Source organism: Vicugna pacos, chromosome 31, assembly GCF_048564905.1.
Source record: "Vicugna pacos chromosome 31, VicPac4, whole genome shotgun sequence".
Taxonomy (NCBI): domain Eukaryota; kingdom Metazoa; phylum Chordata; class Mammalia; order Artiodactyla; family Camelidae; genus Vicugna; species Vicugna pacos.
The window spans coordinates 6,038,886-6,058,850 of record NC_133017.1 but is presented as its reverse complement, the minus strand read 5'-3'; the positions used below and the strand labels follow the sequence as shown (position 1 = coordinate 6,058,850).

The 19,965-nt window shown below is 43.4% G+C and overlaps 1 protein-coding gene across 5 annotated transcripts; it reads right to left on the bottom strand.

Moving 5' to 3' along the window:
• Window positions 1-269: 269 nt before the first annotated feature.
• On the bottom strand, window positions 270-17,997 carry LOC140690716 (trafficking protein particle complex subunit 9-like). Of its 5 annotated transcripts, none has more exons than XM_072952639.1 (3): window positions 17,759-17,994; window positions 13,973-14,043; window positions 270-796 (listed from the first exon to the last, which is right to left on the bottom strand). In XM_072952639.1, exons 2-3 carry the CDS (start codon window positions 14,018-14,020, stop codon window positions 548-550), a joined length of 297 nt encoding a protein of 98 aa, XP_072808740.1. In that variant the 5' UTR covers window positions 14,021-14,043; window positions 17,759-17,994; the 3' UTR covers window positions 270-547. The 5 variants fall into 5 exon arrangements, 1 of the variants encoding a protein (XP_072808740.1); XR_012065990.1 differs by having other exon boundaries at window positions 555-796; window positions 13,973-14,058; window positions 17,759-17,997; XR_012065989.1 differs by having other exon boundaries at window positions 557-796; window positions 13,839-14,058; window positions 17,759-17,997.
• Between the last annotated feature and the right edge of the window lie 1,968 nt (window positions 17,998-19,965).

Genomic DNA, 19,965 nt, shown 5'->3' with positions numbered 1-19,965 from the left:
GGAAAAACACAGAGACTGAAAGATCAGTGGCTGCCAGAGGCTAGAGGGGAAAGAGCAATGAATGAGGTGCAGCACGGAGCATTTTAAGGTCACTAAGACAGACGACTCTGTATGATGCTGTGATGGTGGATACATGTCATTGTACATCTGTCCAAACCCACAGAGTGCACAACACAATGTGTAAATCCTAGTGTCAACTATGGGCTATGGGTGATGATGACATGTCAGTGTAGGTTCACCCATTGTCACAAATGTACACTCTGGTGCAGGTGTCAATATTGAGGAGGCTGTGGGGGCAAACTGCAGTTCATACACCCAATCCAGCCCCAGCCACCGCTGTTAATAAAGCTCTATGGGTGTGTGGACTATCTGGCTGTTCTGGCATCTAAACAGTAGAGCTGAGCAGCTGCACCAGAGATCAGGAGGTTTTCAGACCCTGAAATATTTACCCCCAAGCCCTTGAAAGGAAAAGTCTGCTGAGCCCTGTTCTAAATGAATCAAGATTCACCCTGATGAGGCAGGACAGCAGGGCCCAAACCAGGCATGGTTAATGGGGCTGAAGCAATGTTTTAGTTCCAACACATTTGCTGAAGTCCTGCAAGTCCAGTGACAGACTGTAGCCAGGAAGCGTCTGCAGGAGGAGTCGGGAGCAGGCCTTCCCGCCAGGCTCCGGGATGCCGGGGGCCGCGTGCCGCACGGGGGCCACCCGCTTGAAGAAGGTGGACTTGCAGTGGAAGCCGATCAACTCGTAGAGCACGGAGAGGATGCTGCACGGCTGAATTTTCTCCTCGGAACGCTGAAGCACAGGGAGAAAAGCAACAAGCATCTGAATGAAACACGTAAGTGAAAAAAGACCCATAAAAATGGTTTTCCCTTAAAACAGAGACCCGATGACACAGGAAGGAAGAGGAAGGCTGACTTAGTGCACTGATGGGACCGGATGCAGAAACGCAGGGAAGCAGCACTGTGCAGACACTCCAGACCCCCTCTGGGCCCCACCTCTCCGCATTCCACCTGTCCCTTTACTAGAAAAGCCCGTATTCCCTGAAATAGAGGAATCTGCTACCTAAACATGGGACACAGAGAAGGGAAAGAGGAAAAGGAAGGGAAAGTAAAGGAACAACAGTTCATCTAGACCCTAGGGTCTGGGCGGGACTTTCACCAAACACACAACTTCTCAAAGCACAGAGCGCACAGGGAGAGGCTGACAGAGTGACTGCGACTTCTGCTCCTAAAGCACCCAGCTACCTGTCAGCACACGCTGCGCCCATTACTGAATCATTACAATCATCTCAGAAACAACTACTACCCCGGCTCACAGGCAAGGAAATCTGAAACTCGGGGAGGAATTATTATCATCCTGGACAAAGTCCCACAGCCCAGTAGTCTCAGAGCCTCCAGCAGACCCTGGGCTAAAATGCTCCTCATCACCACGGGCCCTGAGACTCAGGCTGAGGCCACGTCAGGTCTGCATGGGCCCAGAGCACAGTCTGTGGGACAGGGAATGCTCCCACTCGAAGTGCCAGGTCAAGGCCCTCAGGAACTTGTGTAATGAAACCAAATCCCCAAACTCATTTCCAACCCACTGCCCTGTCCGGGAGGACTGCTCGGCACAACTGTGCTGTCACCTGTGCACAGGCTGAGCAAGGGGCCCAGACAGTGATGTGACATCCCAGTGGAAGTGGCTCGGAGACCACTTCATCACAGGACAGATTCTCCCGGCTTCCAACGTTAACTCTCCATTCCATTTCCAACTGGAAAGTAAGTTTAGACTTGTTTTCCTCTCTTAGAAACAAAGAGAGCGGTAACATCAGAGGGAAACTCAAGACTGAGGAAGAGTCTCCTGGTCATTTGCAAGGATAGGCCGGGGAGGGAACAGAGACAGGGATCAGAAAGACCCGTGTTCCAGTCCAAAGTCTGCACGTCACTCGCTTTGACAGTTTCCTTTTTAATACAGGTGATAAAATCTAATTATGATTTTTGGGAAAACTAAATGAAATAACGTATTCCACTACCATAGGTGTAAAATCCTCCATGAGTGTTCCAGAAATGGACCTGATCGTGGTTAGTTACTGTCTGCCAATTCTTGTGTTCTCAGCTCACATCACCCAACCAGAGATGTGCGAGAGAATGCCTCACCAGCCAGCAGCCTTCTCCAACTTGGAAACTTACAGTGTCCGAAGAGCAGGCAGTGTTGGATGCTTTGCGGCACTCTGGAGGTAGCACTCCAGTGATGACTTTAAAAAGCTGGGGAGAATTTAGGGGACCATACAGTTCAAATACAGAGTACTCATTCCATGTCTACAAATATTCATCTCTAGCCATGATGAGTAAGAGAGGAAATACATATTCAAACATACATCATTTTCCCACATAAGTGCATCAAAACAATTTGGAAAGAGTGTAACTTTCTTCTCTAGATCACACAGCGGGGATTACAAGGTTTGTACTGACAGCCCTACTTGTAAATCATCTGCAAACGTAACTGGGTCCACTATCAGTCATCATAATTTGAAGGGAATGTTAGAAAAGAAAAAAGCCAAGCTAATACTCTCCAATCTTTTGTTTGGTTACGATGTCACAGAGGAGATGGACAGCTCAATAAGGAACCACTCTGCCGTGATCACGGAGCCGGGGAGCGGGATGTGCGGCAAGATGTATGACGCAGCCGCAACTGTGCCCATGATTCTAGGCAGGTACCCAAAGTCACCTTGACAAGGTGTGAAACGTTTATGCCCACGTCCTCATAACCTGACATGTATTAAGGAGAAATGGAAACTTATAAACGGCCAATACCCTTGGTGGATACACCGTCCAAAGAGCAAAGTCACAGTTTGACAACTGGCCATCCCGGTACCTTGGGATTCATTCTTGAAGAACCTTAAAAACCACTCCTCTGTCCTCAAGAAGTGCTGCCTACTAGTCCTATCTTTGGCTCATGGATACCACATGTTGAAGTGAACTTCAATGTCTGCACAGATTTGACTGTCTTTCTCCAGGTTCACTTGTCCATTCTGAAGAGGCCTGAGTTAAGTCCAAATTCCTTAAGATTAATTCCCTCCAGTGACAACTCAACGAGCCTGTAATTACAAGCCAACTGAACAGGACTGTCCTCAGCGAAAAATGTCACCAACCCTTCACTGCTTTCTTAAACTCCTCTCCTGGTTAATTGCAACATACTAACACCACCCTCCACCAAGTTCCCCAACTATGTCAAATAGAAAGTAAGGTCCATAAAAGAGGAGACAACTCCATAGTCACCTTTGAATTCCTAGCATAAAGTAATGTCAATAAATAGAACTATGATTATGGCTTCTTTCCTTTAAAACCTTTCTGGTTATTTAAATGAGACCATGGAAGGGGGGTGTTTGAGTCCAGTATCTTGATCCAGAAGACTCTGGAGGCCTTTTTCAGAATGGCTGTCCACTGATTCATTCAAAACACACCTTCTCTTTCCGGGAGGAGCCGTGATTTTCTGCCATGGGTTTGTGGTCACTCTCATGCCAGAACAGCTTTAAACTAAATCCTTACTTTGGATATGTTATTTTTTCCCGCTTCCAAAAAATTTTACTTTCCTTACTTCCTTGCCTTGAGGAATGCTTTTATTCTTTTCTTTCTAATTCAACCTTTTATAAAGCAGGATTCTCAGGATGTGCTTGGCCTTATATAAGAACAGCCATCCAACTCCCAGTGTGAGAGGCCACAGGCTCACCTCCTGCCCTCCTGCCAGGGCAACTGAAACTCAGTTCAGGAGCCAACCGGCACCCCAGGGCTTCTAAGGCTCACGTATCTCCCAGAATCCCTGCTTTCTGGTTTGTCTTGTCTTCTGAGAATTTCCCCTCACTTTCTTGACAATTAGCTGTGCAGCTTGAAAGATGAGGAAGGAAGGTTTTATTTCTTAATCAGAATTTAAAGGAACTTATGTAATGAAGCTTTTCACGAGTTTCTAGAACCCTCCATTGCTGAGACAGAAAACACACAAGATATTTTCTAAATTTAGCTATCATGTGCATTTTTTCTTTGCTTTTGTTTTGTTAATTGCTAATAGACATTTTTTAATTAAAAAATAAAATAAGGTCCCAAATAAGATAGAAAATTGAAGGGGCAAACAAAATTAAAGAGCAAAGACAGAAAAATGATAAGTACTCTACAAAGTTAATAGAATAAATACACTATGGATCAGACCAGCAATTCTCAGTAACAGCTAATTGAAACCTGACCATGAGGTAAAACGTCTCTCCTGTCAGGAGATGACCAACAGAAAATAGAATTAAATCAACAACCTAAAATTCTAAGTCTGGCGAGGTATAGATGTCTACCAGCTAAGTGTGTCTTCTTCTGGAAAAGAGGGAGACTCACCAGCTCTTTTCTGTGGAGCCTGAGCCCAGGGGAGGACAGTGAAGTGTGTTCTGTAAGTACCCAATTAGCAAAGTGAGTGATGAATAAAGAGATGTGAGCTTTGATGAGAGATGATACTACTATTCACTTGTCCTGTAAAGTATGTCTTCGCGTTCAGAGATCAATATCTCAGCAGGAAAATGCACAGCCCGGGACCAGACCACTTCTGTGATTGTGACACTGCACTTAGATGTCTCAAGGGCACCTCCAACTCCACCTGCAAAGAGCTAACTTCACGGTGTTCCTCCCATAGCCATCCTGCCCAGGGCCCTTGGTCGGGGGCAAGGTCTCCCTGCCTCTCCCAGCTCAGGCCAATCACTCACAGATGTGACAAGACCCCTCCTTCAGGGGCAAATTTCCTCAGTCAACGAGATCCACCACCCACACCTGTCCTACCAGGTACTCACTGGCACTCCCTCAGCACTGACTCTGTGCTGGGGACCATGCTGCACACTGTGCACACGTTATCTCACTGGATCTACACAGCAGTCCTGGGAGTTCGGTACATCACTGCTTCTATTGATTAGATAAATTGTTTCACTTCCTTGGGTGTGTCATCCAAAGTGACACGGCTACTGAGCCACAAACCTGGGACTGAAAATCACTTGAAAATTGAACACTGCTACACCTCGCAGCCACCCTACTCTGACTCATCACATCACCTCCTGCCGAGCCTTCTAAATGTTTCTAAGCATTCTACAAGACAAAAGTGATCTACGAGAGCATCGCACTAGCCTACTTAAAATCTGTCAATGACGGTCCACTGCTCTTAGGAGAAAGCCCCACCGGGCCTGAGCACAGCCCAACGGCCCGGCATCCGCTTTCCCTGCACGGCCGCGCCGCCTCACCCACCACGCAGCTCTACACGTGCAGCGTCCAGGACAGGGATGCTGACTCCGTACAACCCGGGGCTCGTCTCACTCAAACAATGATCACCCTCTTCAGTGGTTACCTTCTTCAATACTGAATCTCAGAAAAATATTTTCTCTGGATGAATCAATATCTTTTTCCTTACAACTTCCCATCATTGATAATGAGCTCCCCCCAAAAGAGAGAAGACCTAATCCTCAGTCTCCTTATCTGTAAAGTGCAAATAACAGGGAAATATGAGAGGTTTTATTAGAAGTAATATTCATGTGAGGCTGAGGGACAATTCCCAACATACAGTAAGTACTCAATATGTGCTTACTTAATATTAATAAGAATAGATTACATTCCAGCAACCTTAAATCAATGCTTTATGGCTTTGTCTAAAAGACTACCGACAAACTGTTGGACGAACTGTTTTGAGCAGATCAGCACAAGTGTACTGGGCGAGGTAAGCGCTGACTCCAGTTACAGCTGCAACCAACCAGCACTACGGGGCGGGAGCAGTTTGCTCAAACTCTTACATGTTGCTTGAGCATTTAGTTGTAGTTATTGAATAAAGACAGGTATTATTTACTCAAAGCTCCTGAAACATAAATCTTCAAAGATTGATGCAAATTATGTTTCAAGTACAACACTCTCACTAGAAATTACTTGAAAATTATAGTCTTAGCTCCTCCGCACATCAAAACAGCATTTTCCTAATGTATCTGACTATGTACTCTGAAAGGATTGTTTAAAAGAAATTAAGATGAAGCCATCCTGAATAAGATCTCAGTATCATCTACACAAACCCCACCCAAAGGTCTCATTTCTCACTTCCACATAGGTGTTCAGATGGCTTAAGCTGGGTCTTGGTTTCTTATGACACGGGGGTGGGAAGAATTGTGGATAGATCAATGTAGCAAATATAAACCTAGTGTATTTGCTATGTAGGAATCCTAGAAATACATAAATTGATATATATAGTCCCACCCTTATGAAGCTAAGCCGTTCCATTTACAACTGCATAAAAAATAAAATGAGAGATACATTTAACAAAAGTTTACAAGATTTGTACATTGAATATTTTGAAGTATCACCAAAAAATATTTAAAATATCTTCATATATGGAAGGCATCCCATGATCATGCAATGGTAGAAAATAGTTAAAAATGTTAAGAACTTCCCAAAGTAATCTACATATTTAATGGAATCCCTATCAAAATTCCAGCTGACTTCTTTGCAAAAATTGAAAAACTGATCCCAAAATTCATATTGAAAGCAAGGGAACCAGGTCAGCCAAAACAATCTTGAAAAAGAAGAGCAAATTTGGAGGACTCACTCAAAGGTTACAGCAAATCTATAGCACTCAAGTCATTATGCTTCTGTCATAAGTTTGGATGCAGAAATCTATGAGACACAATAAAAAATGCTGGGGGGAAACTTACATTTACAGTCAGTTTTCCAGAAATGTGCCAACAACACTCCATTGAAAGTATAGTCTATCCAACAAGTGGAGCAGAGACACCTGGGTATCTAAAGGCAAAAGAATGAATCTGGAATCTGGACCCCGTATTTTATATAACAAATATTAATTCAAAATGGATCACAGACAGAAACGTAAAAACTAAATATATGAACTTTCTAAAAGAAGACATAGTACGAATCTTTGTGGTCATAGGATAGGCTATGGCTTCCTAGATACAATACCAAGAGCACAAGTGATAAAACAAAATAGATAAAATGGACTTCATCAAATTAAAATCATTTGTTACAAAGGACAACATCAAGAGTGTGAAATGAAAGGGGAAAGGGGTAGCTCAAATGATAGAGTGCGTGCTAAGGAAGAAAAACAAAATGAATAAATCTAATTACCTCCCCTATAAAGAAATTGTTTTAATGTTTAAAAAAATTAAAGTGAAATGACAATCTGCAGAATAGGAGAAAAATCTTGCAAAGCATATATCTAATAAGAGACTAGTATCCAGGATATAAAACAAATGCTTACAACTGAACAATACAAAGAAAATCGACCCAATTTTTTTAATTTGCCAAGGATTTAAATAGATACACAATTGGCCAATAATCATCTGAAAAGATGGTCAGCATCACTAGCGAAATCAAAATCAAAATGAGATCTCATTTTAAACTCACTAGGATGGTTATAATCAAAACATGGACAATAACAAGTGTCAGTCAGGAGGCAGAGAAATGGATACCCTCAATATGCAGCCGTTGGAAAGGGGCAATGGTGCAGCTTCTTTGGAAGAGCCCGATGTTTCCTCAAAAGGTTAGAGTTATGTGGCTGAGCAATTCCACTCCTACATGTAGAGTCATCCTTCAGTGTCCTCGGGGGGTTTGTTTCAGGAACCCCCAACCCTGGATACCATAATCCAAGGATGATCAAGTCCCTTTGCAATCAGCCATCTGGATCCATGAAGTGGAAACTACAGATATGGTGGGCCAACTGTACAGCCAACAGAATGGAAATGTATTCTCACAAAAACTTGCACATCAATATTCATAGCAGTATCATTCAGAGTAGCTAAAAGTCACTAAAAATATCCATCCATCAATGAATGGATAAACAAAATTACCAAGAATAGTCCCACAAACTTTTGGTAATTGAATCTTTGACAAAGGAGGTGAGAACATACAATTGAGCAAAGACAGCCTCTTCAGCAAATGGTGCAGGGAAAACTGCACAGCTGCATGTAAATCAATGAAGTTAGACTACCCCCTCACAACATACAAAAAATGAATTCAAAATGGCTTAAAGACTTAAAATTGTAGACAAGACACTATAAACCTCTTAGAAGAAGACATAGGCAAAACATCTGACATATATCTCAACAATATTTTCCAAGAGCAGTCTACTCAAGCAATAGAAATACAAGCAAAAATATACAAGTGGGTTCTAATTAAACTTACAAGCTTTTGCACAGAAAAGAAAACAAAAATTAAAGCAAAAAGACAACCTATGGAGTGGGAGAAAATAGTTGCATTAAATGAAAGTGACAAGGGCTTAATTCCCAGAATATGTAAACAGCTTTTACACTTGATAAAGAAGAAAAACAAACAATTCAATCCAAAAATGGGCAGAAGACCTAAAGAAACATTTCTCCAATGAAGACATACAAATGGCCAATAGGCACATGAAAAAATGCTCAATATCATTATCAGAGAAATGCAAATCAAAACTGCAAACAAGTATCACCTTTCACCAGTCAGAATAGCCATCATTCAGAAGTTCATAGACACTAAATGCTGGAGAGGCTGTGGAGAATTGGGAACACTCCTACACTGTGGTGGGAATGCAGTTTGGTGGAGCCATTGTGGAAAACTGTATAGAGGTTCCTCAAAAGACAAAACCTTGGGGGCCCAGATGACACAGCAATCCCACTCCAGGGCATATATCCGAAAGGAAACGTAATTCAAAAAGACACTTTCACCCCAATGTTCACAGCAGCATTATTTACAATATCAAGACATGGAAACAACCTAAATGTCCACTGACAGACGACTGGATAAAGAGGTTGTAGTATATATGTCCAATAGACTACTATTCAGCAATAAAATAATAATAAAATAATGCCATTTGCAGCAATATGAATGGACCAGGAGAATGACATTCTAAGTGAAATAAGCCAGAAAGAGAAAGAAAAATACCATATGAGATCGCCCACATGTGGAATCTAAAACAAAAAAAAAAAAACAAAAACAAAAACAAAGGAACAAAAAGATCAACTTATCTACAGAACAGAAACAGACACAGAGACATAGAAACCAAACTATGGTTACCAGAGGGGAGAGGGTGTGGAATGAATAAATTGGGAGTTCAAGATTTGCAGATGCTGAGTATGTATACAATAAACAGCAAGTATATACTGTATAGCACAGGAGAATATATTTAATAACTTATAGTAACTTATGTTTAAAAAGAATATGAAAATGAATGCAGGTATGTTCCTATTTAACTGAAGTTTTGTGCTGTACACAAGAAACTGATGCAACACTATAAACTGACTAGACTTCAATGAAAATATTTTTAAATAGACCAAAAACGAAAAAAAAGGAAAAGGATATTATCAAACAAAAAGAATAATGTACTGATTCAGGCTACAATATGAATGAACTTTGAAAATTTATGCTAAAATAAGCCCATCACAAAAGGGCAAATAGTGCCCTTTAAGGTGAACTGTATCTAAGCATTTATTGTACTACTCCTGTAAATTTTCCGGAGTTTTGAAGTCTATCAATATCAAAATAAAATGTATTATTCATTAAAAACTTAAAACCCTTCCTCACAGGAGGGCTTTAATTATTAAATGCAGAAAAGCATGTAAAACTCTTGGAACAACAATTTTCACGTCCACACACAGTCACTGCTGTCACTGCCACTCAGAGTGTGGTGCCAGCGCTGATGAGAGCTGCCTCCACTCGCTCCCCTGCAGACAGGAGTGAAGGCCTGAGCTTTGACAGGCAGGGTTTGCGTGAACCTGGGTCAGCCACAGCCACGTCCCAGACTCTGCGTTACCCAACTTTCTTATACAAACTGCAACATGTAATGTAAACACTCTAGAGGGATGTATCTTACAACACAGGGAATACAGACAATGTTTTACAGTAACTATAAATGGAGCATCTATTGTACACCTGAAACATATATTTTAAATCAGCTATGTCTTTATAAAAAATTAAAAAATAATTTAAAAATGTTATCCCTTTAATATTCAATTTGGTTTTTAATTAACTAATAAACAGCTTAGAATATATAAAAGCATTTAAGTGTGATGTTTGTTTACATATTTATTTACTTCAGCCTCCTGCTAAAAGAGAAATTAAACAATTTTTTAAACACAGCTTAACAACCATAACAACAAAAAGGCAAAACTGAGAGTGAAGAGAAAATGGAGATTCAATACTTAAATGAAACCAGGGGGAGGTAAACTCATAAAAATGGATTCCATGAAGTCAGGGCAAGTGTTAAAGGCCGACTAGAAATTCAGCTGTAAGATTCTTGGCAGCTAAAGCAAAAAGAAAAAGATGATGGGGCAGGTGGTAGAGCGTGTGCTTAGTGTGCACAGGGTCCTGGGTTCAAGCCCCAGGGCCTCCACTAACAGATAAATATACCTAATTTCCTACCCCCCAAAAGAGCCCCAAAGAAAAGAAAAAGAGAAATTTCTTTCCAAAAAAATCCTGATATTAAATTTGGATTAAATACTTTAAAAATAAAAGGAAAATAGAAAAGATGAGTGACACTGTGAACAAAAACCCCAGCTGGGCTAACAAGCTAAGTCACAAATCTAAGTGTGATAAGTGTCGGTTTACTGATCTAAGTTTTGCTGGGCTAACTCGTAAATCTGAAGTTCAGTGTCAGTTTACTGGGCTAACAAGCTAACTCGTAAATCCAAGGTCAACAATTGTCAGTAACGTGATCTGTTCCAAATTGATAAGCTTCAGTGTACTGATTCCTTGCTTTTTGTTGTTTGAGCCTTATTGGCTAAAAGCCCCATACTTGTAATTAACCCTATAAAACCTCATGTGCACGTCTTGGATGTGCTCAGGGCTTGGGAACAGAAGCCCCTCTGAGCCCGCTGGCATAATAAATCTCAGTACTCCCACCCTCTGAGTGCTGCTTATTTCTTGGCTGGCCTGTTGTTTCCGTAACAACACAAGCGATAATGCCTGTGAGATAAATCTGCGATGGCTGCTGGCAGGTCCCCATGTCTCATGTGGGAAAATCTGAAACATATTTCTCACCACTCAGAGTCATCCTCAGCCCACCCCACATCTCCCGCTGTTAAATGCAGGAACACACGCAGGGCCCGGCCTTTGCTCTCTCTGTGTCATCACAGTGAGACAGGATGGAAGGGGGCAGAGCAAGCCATTCAAGAAAGACCACAGCAATTAACATCAAAATGGTGAAGAATTCAGCCCCCAATAGGTCTTGAGGCTCAGGATGAAGAGATTTAACTTCTAGTAGATCCTGAGCTTCATTATACACCCATTGTAATAGTAACATGGTGAATAACACGGCCCCAGGCACCATGGCAGTCACAAGGCTAGCCACAAAAGGTCAAAGGGTGGAAAATGGCCAACTCCCTGGAATCCCAGCCCCTTGCCCTAAGGCTGGTCCTTCTACTTATTAGCATATGAAACCACGAAGCCCAAGAAAAGGAGCAACACAGAGCCACATCCCAGGAACCCCTCTCTCTACCTCTTCGGAGAAGGCCCACACTATTTCTGTGGAGTGTGTGCCTACTTTTAATCTGAGCATCAAACCCCCATACTTCGTGACGTTTCTCATGCCTGTCAATGTATCTCTCTGAATAAATCTACCTTTACTCAACACTGGCTTGTTCTTGAATTCTTTACTGCATGAAGCCAAGGAACAAAATCTGGTGGGGCACATTCCAGGGGCTCAACGGAAGCCTGGGACACAGCCCTTCTCATGCCCCACATATTTTTTCTTGTATCAACAGGACTGGGATGTGAAGTGAGGTCTGAGACCCCAGCTAAGGGACAGAAGCAGCCTTCAGGTCTCCAATTGGTGGGCAGCCTCTCCCCCATCAGGGGCCATGGGGTCTGCCTGGTTCTCTGTGTTTTTTTGTTGTGCTGACTCCCCAGTCAGAGAGATTTCTCCTTAGGCCTGGCTCCACAAAACCCTTCTCTCCAAAATACAAGCACATCATGTCACAATCCTCTTGTTCAACCATGAATTGTTCAGCCAACTTTTTCCATCCCCAGTTAAGTACCTAAATGTCCTCCCTGCCATCCCACCACTTCTTTCTTTTTGAGAACTCTGCACTCCCCACACACCATCCTGAACGCAGGTGCCTTGCTGGCTGGGACCGAGATGTTTCAGTCTCAAACGTCCTGAGTCCTGTCTCTTTCCACTTTCTAACTTAAAAAGGCCTTCCTGTGTCTCCCACCGCTCTGATTCTGAACGTCAAAAAATGCTCAGGTTACATTCACTCTGTGAATACCTCCCAGGTTTTGGCTAGGTTTCCTTCCCAAGATCTTCATTAAGGAGCTGCATCAAGAAGTTTAAAGGGGCTATTCTTACATTTGAGTGGAGGAGCCTGCAAGAAATTTAAATGGCTTTGAAGAGAGAGTTAACCAGGGACAGAGAGGTCGCAGGTCCTAGTCAACAGTGTCATGAGGCAAAATGTTCTTCAAAGGCTCAGAGTGGCTTCTGAACACGGAGTCGGCAGGGAGGAGGTGACAGGCAGTGAGTGGGGTGAGAGACACAGGGTACGGTCCCCCAGCAGGGGAAGAATTGGTTATTTTCTAGTTTTCCAATTTCTTACTACCTTTTTCTCTTATTGCCACATACCATTTCCTACGAATTAAGCATATCAATGTCAGTCATTTGGGCCACTTGGGAGAAGCTGCACGATGCCATTCACAGGGCTGGGACATGACAGCCACACCAGTCTAGGTTGAAAGACCAGTGGGGGTATTTCCATGGTAATCACGGGCATGCAGCAAACTCCCCAGCTTCAATGACCTCCTCTCAAAGTTGGCGCCAATAAAACTACCAAGCAAAATGCGTGATGATTCTGGCCAACATCTGTTTATTAGTTAAGTGCCTGTGACACCTGCCACTTAATAGGGAATGAGTACGATCAACGAGGCCCTGTCTACCTGGCCACACGCGCCCTGCCTTCCTGCCTTGGTGCAGCAGCACAGCTTGTTTAGCTGAGATGAGCGCCCCCAGAGCAGCCCCGACGGGAAAGCTCCCAGCTCTGCACGGCCAGACGTGTTCCTTTCCTTCTCAGAGCTGATCACAATTTGCTGTCGTCTGTTTTTATGTTTATCCCTTTTGTAACTGCCTCTCCTCCGGAGATTTTGCTCAAGCAGCACAGGACCAGGTGTGTCTTGTGGCCTGCCGGATATTCTGGGCTGGGAAACAGCCGAGCCCACATCTGGCTCTGGTGCTGAACGGAGAGAGCAGAAGGCCCAGGAGCCCATGCTGAACCGAGGCCCCTGCACACAAAATTATGGTCTGACTTTGGGCAAATTACACAGTCTTTTTTACCCTGAGATTCCTCATCTGTCCATAAAAATAACTGCCCATGGCACACAGAGTTACAAGTATTAAAGGAAATCACCAAATTCACAAAGTAGCCAAGGGGCTACCAGTGCATCCTAAACAGACACATGCTGCCTTTAAGGCTCTGACACACACCAAGCGTGGTGGTCGAACAAAGTGTACACTGCTAAGTGTCAGTGTGTTAAGTGCTTCATGTGTGCTATAATAATCTTCAGAACTTACAACAAGCCCAGGAAGTAACGAATATTATCATGCCCATTTCACAGACTCACCATCAGTTTAAGAGAGGTTACATACAAGTCCAAGGTGCTATGGTGAGTAAATGGCGATTTCAACCTGAATATGGGCCCAGGCCTGGGCTCCATCTCTGTCCCATCCACCTGACCACTGCCTATGAATTCCACCTGTCCAATACCCAAGTTGAAGCCAGCCAGCTCTTAAATGCAATGTGTGTCACCGTTTGTCAATGTTGGTTCATTACCATAAACAGTTCTCAGAAAGCACTTCAGAAAGGAAAGTTGGACTCACATACCTGCCCACAAAGAAGAAGAATTCTGCCTTGCCTTCTCCTGTAACGTGCAGAAACCCTTCCCATTCACCACCGAATCCTTTTGTATGCTTCCTCCGTGTTCATGTTTACACATGGCTTATTAAAGTAGAAGTTACCTGCAGTAATTCCATCTCGGTTCCATTCCAAGCTTCCAGATTATCCATAATCAGGGTAATACCATAATTTTCTGTGAATGAAAACACTACAAATTGAATGAAAATATTGCAACCATGTCACTAAACAAAGAATGCTGAAAACAAGTCATCAGCGGCTGCCGCCACCCCCCAGTGAAGACAGGCCTGCAGCCATTCACAATGGTGCCCTCTGAGCAGACTCAGAATAAGAAAGGAAGATTACTGGCCCTAGATAGCTAGGTGCTTGTCTAAAGTATATATTCAGTCAGCCCAAATGTTGGCTTCCTCCCATATATTGAAAAGCATTAAATTCATGAACTTGAGATACCTGGCTTTCTTTAGATAACAAGCAATGTTTTATTGTTCTGACTACCTGGTCTTTGTTGTAAAGCTCCTATATAATCCTAGCTTCTCCCCTACTCTTGCGAGCAGTCCCTCAGAGTGTTCTGAGAGGCGGTCATCCTGGCTCGAGTCCTTCTGACAAATAAAACATAACTCTTAATATTCAGGCTGCACGTTTATTTCAATCAAGTCCCAGAATAGACACAACTCATCAATTGTGTAATGGGACACACTGGATCAGGAACCAAAAGAGTGTAGTAGTCCCTAAGAACTACGGCTCCCTCTTTCTTCCTGTCATTATACAATCCCACCAGAACTCATTACTTTGCTGTCTGCTCCTCTGGCAACCAAACTCAGAGAAGGGTCAACTCAGCAGAGCGTCCTGCTGGGGAGAACCCCCGCAGCAGCACTGCAGGCTGCCTGCCCTCCCGCACGCTCTGACGACTGCTAGTGTCCTCCGTGGAAACCAGGCCAACAGAGCTGTTCCCTACAGCTACAAAGTCCCAAATATTAAATAAAACCTTTCATTTTATACTATATGTTACATATATACCCATCTCTGAAAACAGCTTTGCCAGAAGCCCAAATCTTCAACATTAATCTGCAAAGGCAAATCAGGTCCCCAAGGGAAAACAAGTCTTAAGACGATGCTAAGACCTCCAAAGTCCTCTCCACGACCATAAACCAAACTGCCTGTAGGTCTGCAGCTGCAGGAGGCTACATGTCTGCTTTTAAAGCAACCCCTTCCTGCCCTCGGGTGCTACAATGCCCTTCTACGCCCTCCCATCTCAGGGTAAGAGCACCCACTGCAGAACCTTGCAGGGCAGCACTGACAGGACTGGACAATGAGGATCAGAGCTAAACTAAGCCTTCTGATGACACGAGTTGTCACTCTGTCACTTTACAGATGAAGATATATATAGAGAGAGGTGGGGTGTTATTGTTCAAAGTCACACAGATAAAAAGTGACAAAGTCTATAACTCTGCTCCTCCCTCTGGTGTGACGCCCCAACTGGGACAACCACAGGGTTCTTTCGTGCCTGCCTGACCAGTTCTTTCCTATCACTCATGACCCACCACAGGGTCTGAAATTAGCCTGCATTTGCAGCATCTTTTCCCTCCAGTTTCTCAGGAACAAGGCTGTTCGGGCCACTTTATGACTTCCAGGTCCCCGAAATCTCCGTGCTCAGGCTGCTCTTGCCTGTGCATCCGGCCCGCTGCTCAGAGGCTCTTCCTCCCCTGCAGGAGGACGTTTCTACTCTTCATAGGGACACCCCCTTAGGGGATCCCTCCTCTCGCCTCAGCATGACAGGTGTCCCAGGCCACATCGCGAGATGCCCCAATAGGACTGCATCTGCCCAGGTCTGCTAGTCAGACCAGCAGCCTCAGAGCCAGGGATTATGCCCAGGTCACACTGCAAACCTACTGCCCGCCTCACAGACCCCAGCCAGCAGGTCACCTGGAAGTCACAGCAAGTGCCCCACCCAATCCAGAAGCCTCTTCATTTCCCAGCACCACTGATGACTGGTTTCCAAACTTTGGTCAGTTTCACACAAAACAACACCTTCTACTGTGTAGCGGGTGGTTTTTGCTTCTGCACCCCATTCTTACTGAAAACGTTAAGGGAAACCAAAAAGCCTCTTCTCAACCCTTTTCTGATGATACCCTCCCACCCACAATACACATATGCTCAAGAGATTTGGATCCACGTGATTTTGTTTCCCTTACGATAAGTGGCTCAAAACACTGCGGGATTATTTTTCCTTTGAGGGTATTAGGACTCAGTTTCTCGGCTTTAATCTGTTTTTGTCTTTGTCTTCTTTGTTCCTAGCAGTTGCCACCTCTTACTCTCTTCAGCAGCCTCCCTCCCAACTTCTAGTCTAGGAAATCAGCTGTGATGAGGGGCACGGGGGCATTCACAGAAGATGCAACAAAGGCAAAGAGAGGCTATATAATTTGCCAAAGATATCACCTTCAACCCCCAACAGAGTGTGTCATGTTCCTGTGTTTAACTCTTATTCTAAGCAAGTTAACTTTTTGTAGATTATGTTTATAAAGATGAGAAATCAAAATACATACAAGGACACACATCAACTCTAAGATATTCATTAACTCCACTATTTTGTTTCTATTTATTTTATTTGTATTAAAAAATTAAGAACCCCTGCAACCAATATAGCAAAATGTTACTGGGTTTTAAATACAGAATATAGAGGGGTTAAGTGTGTCATTACTCATCCTTATATGTATGTTCACAAGATAAAATATTTGAAAGTCTCTCTCCCCTCTCCCTACTCACTACTGGCTCTCACCTGAGATCCCAGACCACACATCTAACAACCTTTCACTTTACCCACAGCTGAACTCATCAGTTTTCCCCCAGAAATCCCTCTGCAGCTTTCCCTCCTCAGAACACAGCAGGACCATCATTTAACTCATTAATCCACCCAGAAACCTGGGCCTTACTCCATCCTACCTTCACAGACAGCTTTAAATCTTTCTTTTTACCATCTAAACATGCCTTCAATCTGTTCGCTTTTACCCACTATCCTACCGCTCAAGTGGAAGCCACCAACACTGCCCACCTGGACTCACGAGTCTCCCAAGTGGCCCCACAGCCACTCTCCCCTACTTGAGACAAATGGGATTGTGTCACTCCCATGCTTTTTGGGCTCTTTTCAGACCCACTGTTCATAGAAGAAACTCCAATTTCTTCACCTTGTGAAGGTGTTTGCCATGAAACTGTCAGCTCATGGAGGGCAGGGCACGCCCTCTCCCCTCAACCCCACTCTCTGGCAGAGCATCAGCTTGGGAGGACCCGCTGAGCTACATCAGCCTGTATCCTAAACCTGGTCTTGGGTTCTTAGCAAACTGCTTCACTTATCCATACATATCCAAGGTAGATAAGAAAGATTTTAGATGTTGAGCTAGACTATTCATTTGGGGATTTTGCACTGGCAACCTGCAAGTATATGTTCTAATGTTTGTGTCTTGTTAAAACCACACCCAGATTAAAGGAGTATTTGTGGAATGTCTTCGGAGTAAAAGGGTTCTGTACTTTTACAGATTTTATGTTTTATAACATGAATAACCCGGACAGGGTCACAAATGGAACCGCCTCACAAGTGACAGAAGACAGGTGAGACGCATATAGCAACAGGTCACAAAGATGGTAAGAGCAAAGTTGTTTCTCCAAACCCCGAAAAAATTCCTCCAAGAACAGAAAACTCAGAATTTTGAAAGTAGAATACTATCATATAAGGAAAGAAAATAAATAATCCTCTTCATCAGGGTTTCAAGATCTGACTGCAGAGTTATTAGCAGGCTATACTGAATCCTAGCACAGAAAAATCAGATGGACTACTGGTGAGTAAGTTCCAGGAAAACGGCAGTAATTCCTCCACTTGAAAGAGGACACACACTCACTTGTTCAAGGTGATTGTAAACAACATTCTGCAGAAATTCAGAATATTCAGGCACCGCTTCTAGATGGTGATGACACGGAAGGATGGCTTGGATGCATGCTTCTAACTGAGTCACCGGCATTCTTACACTGCAGGGGGAAACGGAGGCCCTCAGCCAAGAGCAGAGATGTTCCTGTCATGTATCCCAGGTCGTGCCTCGGGGACTCAGTGTCCTGTAGCAGTCCGGCCCCAGGCGAGGACCAGCAGTGTGGCCCACCCAAGCAGGAAGGGCACTGTGCTTGCGAAAGCCCACACCAGATGGGAGCAAGAGTGGCTGGTGGGGTTTTGTGAACCTATGAATGCCCATAGAAAAACACCTGCATACATTCAAGTGATACAATTAACAGTAGCATTCTTTTTAACAAAATTTCAAATGTCAGTGGTAATTTTACCATTCCTTTTCTCTTGTCCCCTGCACTCTGAGACAGGCTTAGGTTCTCTCACACTTGCAGCTCTGATGCAATAGTTGTGAAGTTATTTTACTTTACTGCAAGTGTCTTCGCTCCACGTGTCACTGTGACTGTCGTCTCTTAACACAGTCAGATATCTTCCTGGATCTCTCCCTGAGTTCCTTGCTCCTGCTTCTCAGATCCTGAGATAAAGAACAGGTGAAGGCACATGACTGGAAAAGTCAATGTGGACTTGAGCAAAGTCCTCAGTGACCCCCTAGGTGAGTGTTTACCACCCCTTAGCTTCGATTCTCAAAGTTCTGCCCAGGGTGACATCCAGACAGGAGGGAGTCCTGGGCCCTATTAAAAGCTGTGTGGCTTGGGTGCGGGGAAAGGTGCAGGAGCTAGTTCCGTAGCCGGGACCCTCCACACCTCTGCTCCTCTCTCTCCCGAGGCCCCGCTGCCAAGCCCCCACGCTCCCTGATATTCTGTCCTTCTCTTCTACTCTACTTCAAGCCCTTTTCCTCTTCCTTTATTCCCTGATTATCTGCAGCTGGAGAGATTTTTCCATCACAAAATCTGAAAAAATTTCCTGCAGTTGAAAAAGAGGTCTCCAGAGGTCAATGCCCATATGGTGGTTCCTGAAGAGAGCCCCTGGTTAGGGGGACCCTCACCAACACTCACGGGACATCGGGTATGTTACAGGGTCGACCACCCCCAACAAGAGTTTGCTGTGACCCCAAGGCACGCACAGCATCCCTGCTCACTAAAGTGTAGTTGTAATCCGTTATTAAGAAGCAAAAATAAAAAAAATTTCTCATGTTTCTTACTAAAATTATTTATGAGTTAGAAAAAGAAATTGTAAAAGAAAAGAACAAATTTGACTCCATGTTAGATGTGTTCGTTTGGCTTTAAACCTGTACCTTGTTTTCTAGGCTCCGACTTGCTATCTCTGCACCTTTTGTAAAAAAAAGTTGCCTTTAGCCTGAAATATCCAGGACAGCCTATTTTCTGGGCTCTGATCTTTAAGGATATTAGCTCTTCTACACTTATGTACAGATGGCAAGTTGCAAAATAGATAATAACCTTTCTTTTATTTGGAGGTTTTACGGGGGCACCTTAATTTGACCCACCATGGACAGCTGCAGGAACAAAGGATTCCAAGGACAAACAATTCGTACAGCGAGAAGTTTGCAACAACCAACCACATCCCCGCCGCTTTTTAGTATAAAAGGAGACTGAATTCTGCTTTGGGGAAGAGAGTTCTACTGGATATCAATATGCCATTTTCTGGGTCTGCCAGATTTTCAAATGAAGTCACTATTCCTTACTCCAACATCTCATCTCCCCATTTATTGGCCTGTCATGCAGCAAGCAGAACGAGTTTGGACTTGGTAACAAAATGACTGCATTAGGGGTAGTATGTCTCCACTGTTTCCTCATTTCCAGTATGTCACAACCTATCAATTTTATATGCTGTTTAACAACATGACAAAGACCTATTATACGGAATTGATTCCACAGAAATAAAATTATTTCTACTCCCTCAAGACTTTTTTCTTTTCTATTTTATTTTGTTTTGCTTATTGAAAAGAAAATAAAAGTCAAATCATTTTATTTCATGTATTTTTATAGCTACATAATGTAAATACTACAAAAATATTTAAATTGCAATAAAAATTGTTAATATATTTGTATAAAGATATATAAACAATCAATGCAGATTAGGAAAGGAGTAGATATTTACTAAAAATCTACTGCACATCCAGTCTTTTACAAG

Coding starts and splice junctions, on each gene's coding strand:
- LOC140690716 (XM_072952639.1), bottom strand. CDS start 14,020: ATGGATAATCTGGAAGCTTGGAATGGAACCGAGATGGAATTACTGCAG. Junction 797..13,972: donor CCGAGATGGAATTACTGCAG/GTAACTTCTACT, acceptor CCTGTGCTTCAG/CGTTCCGAGGAGAAAATTCA.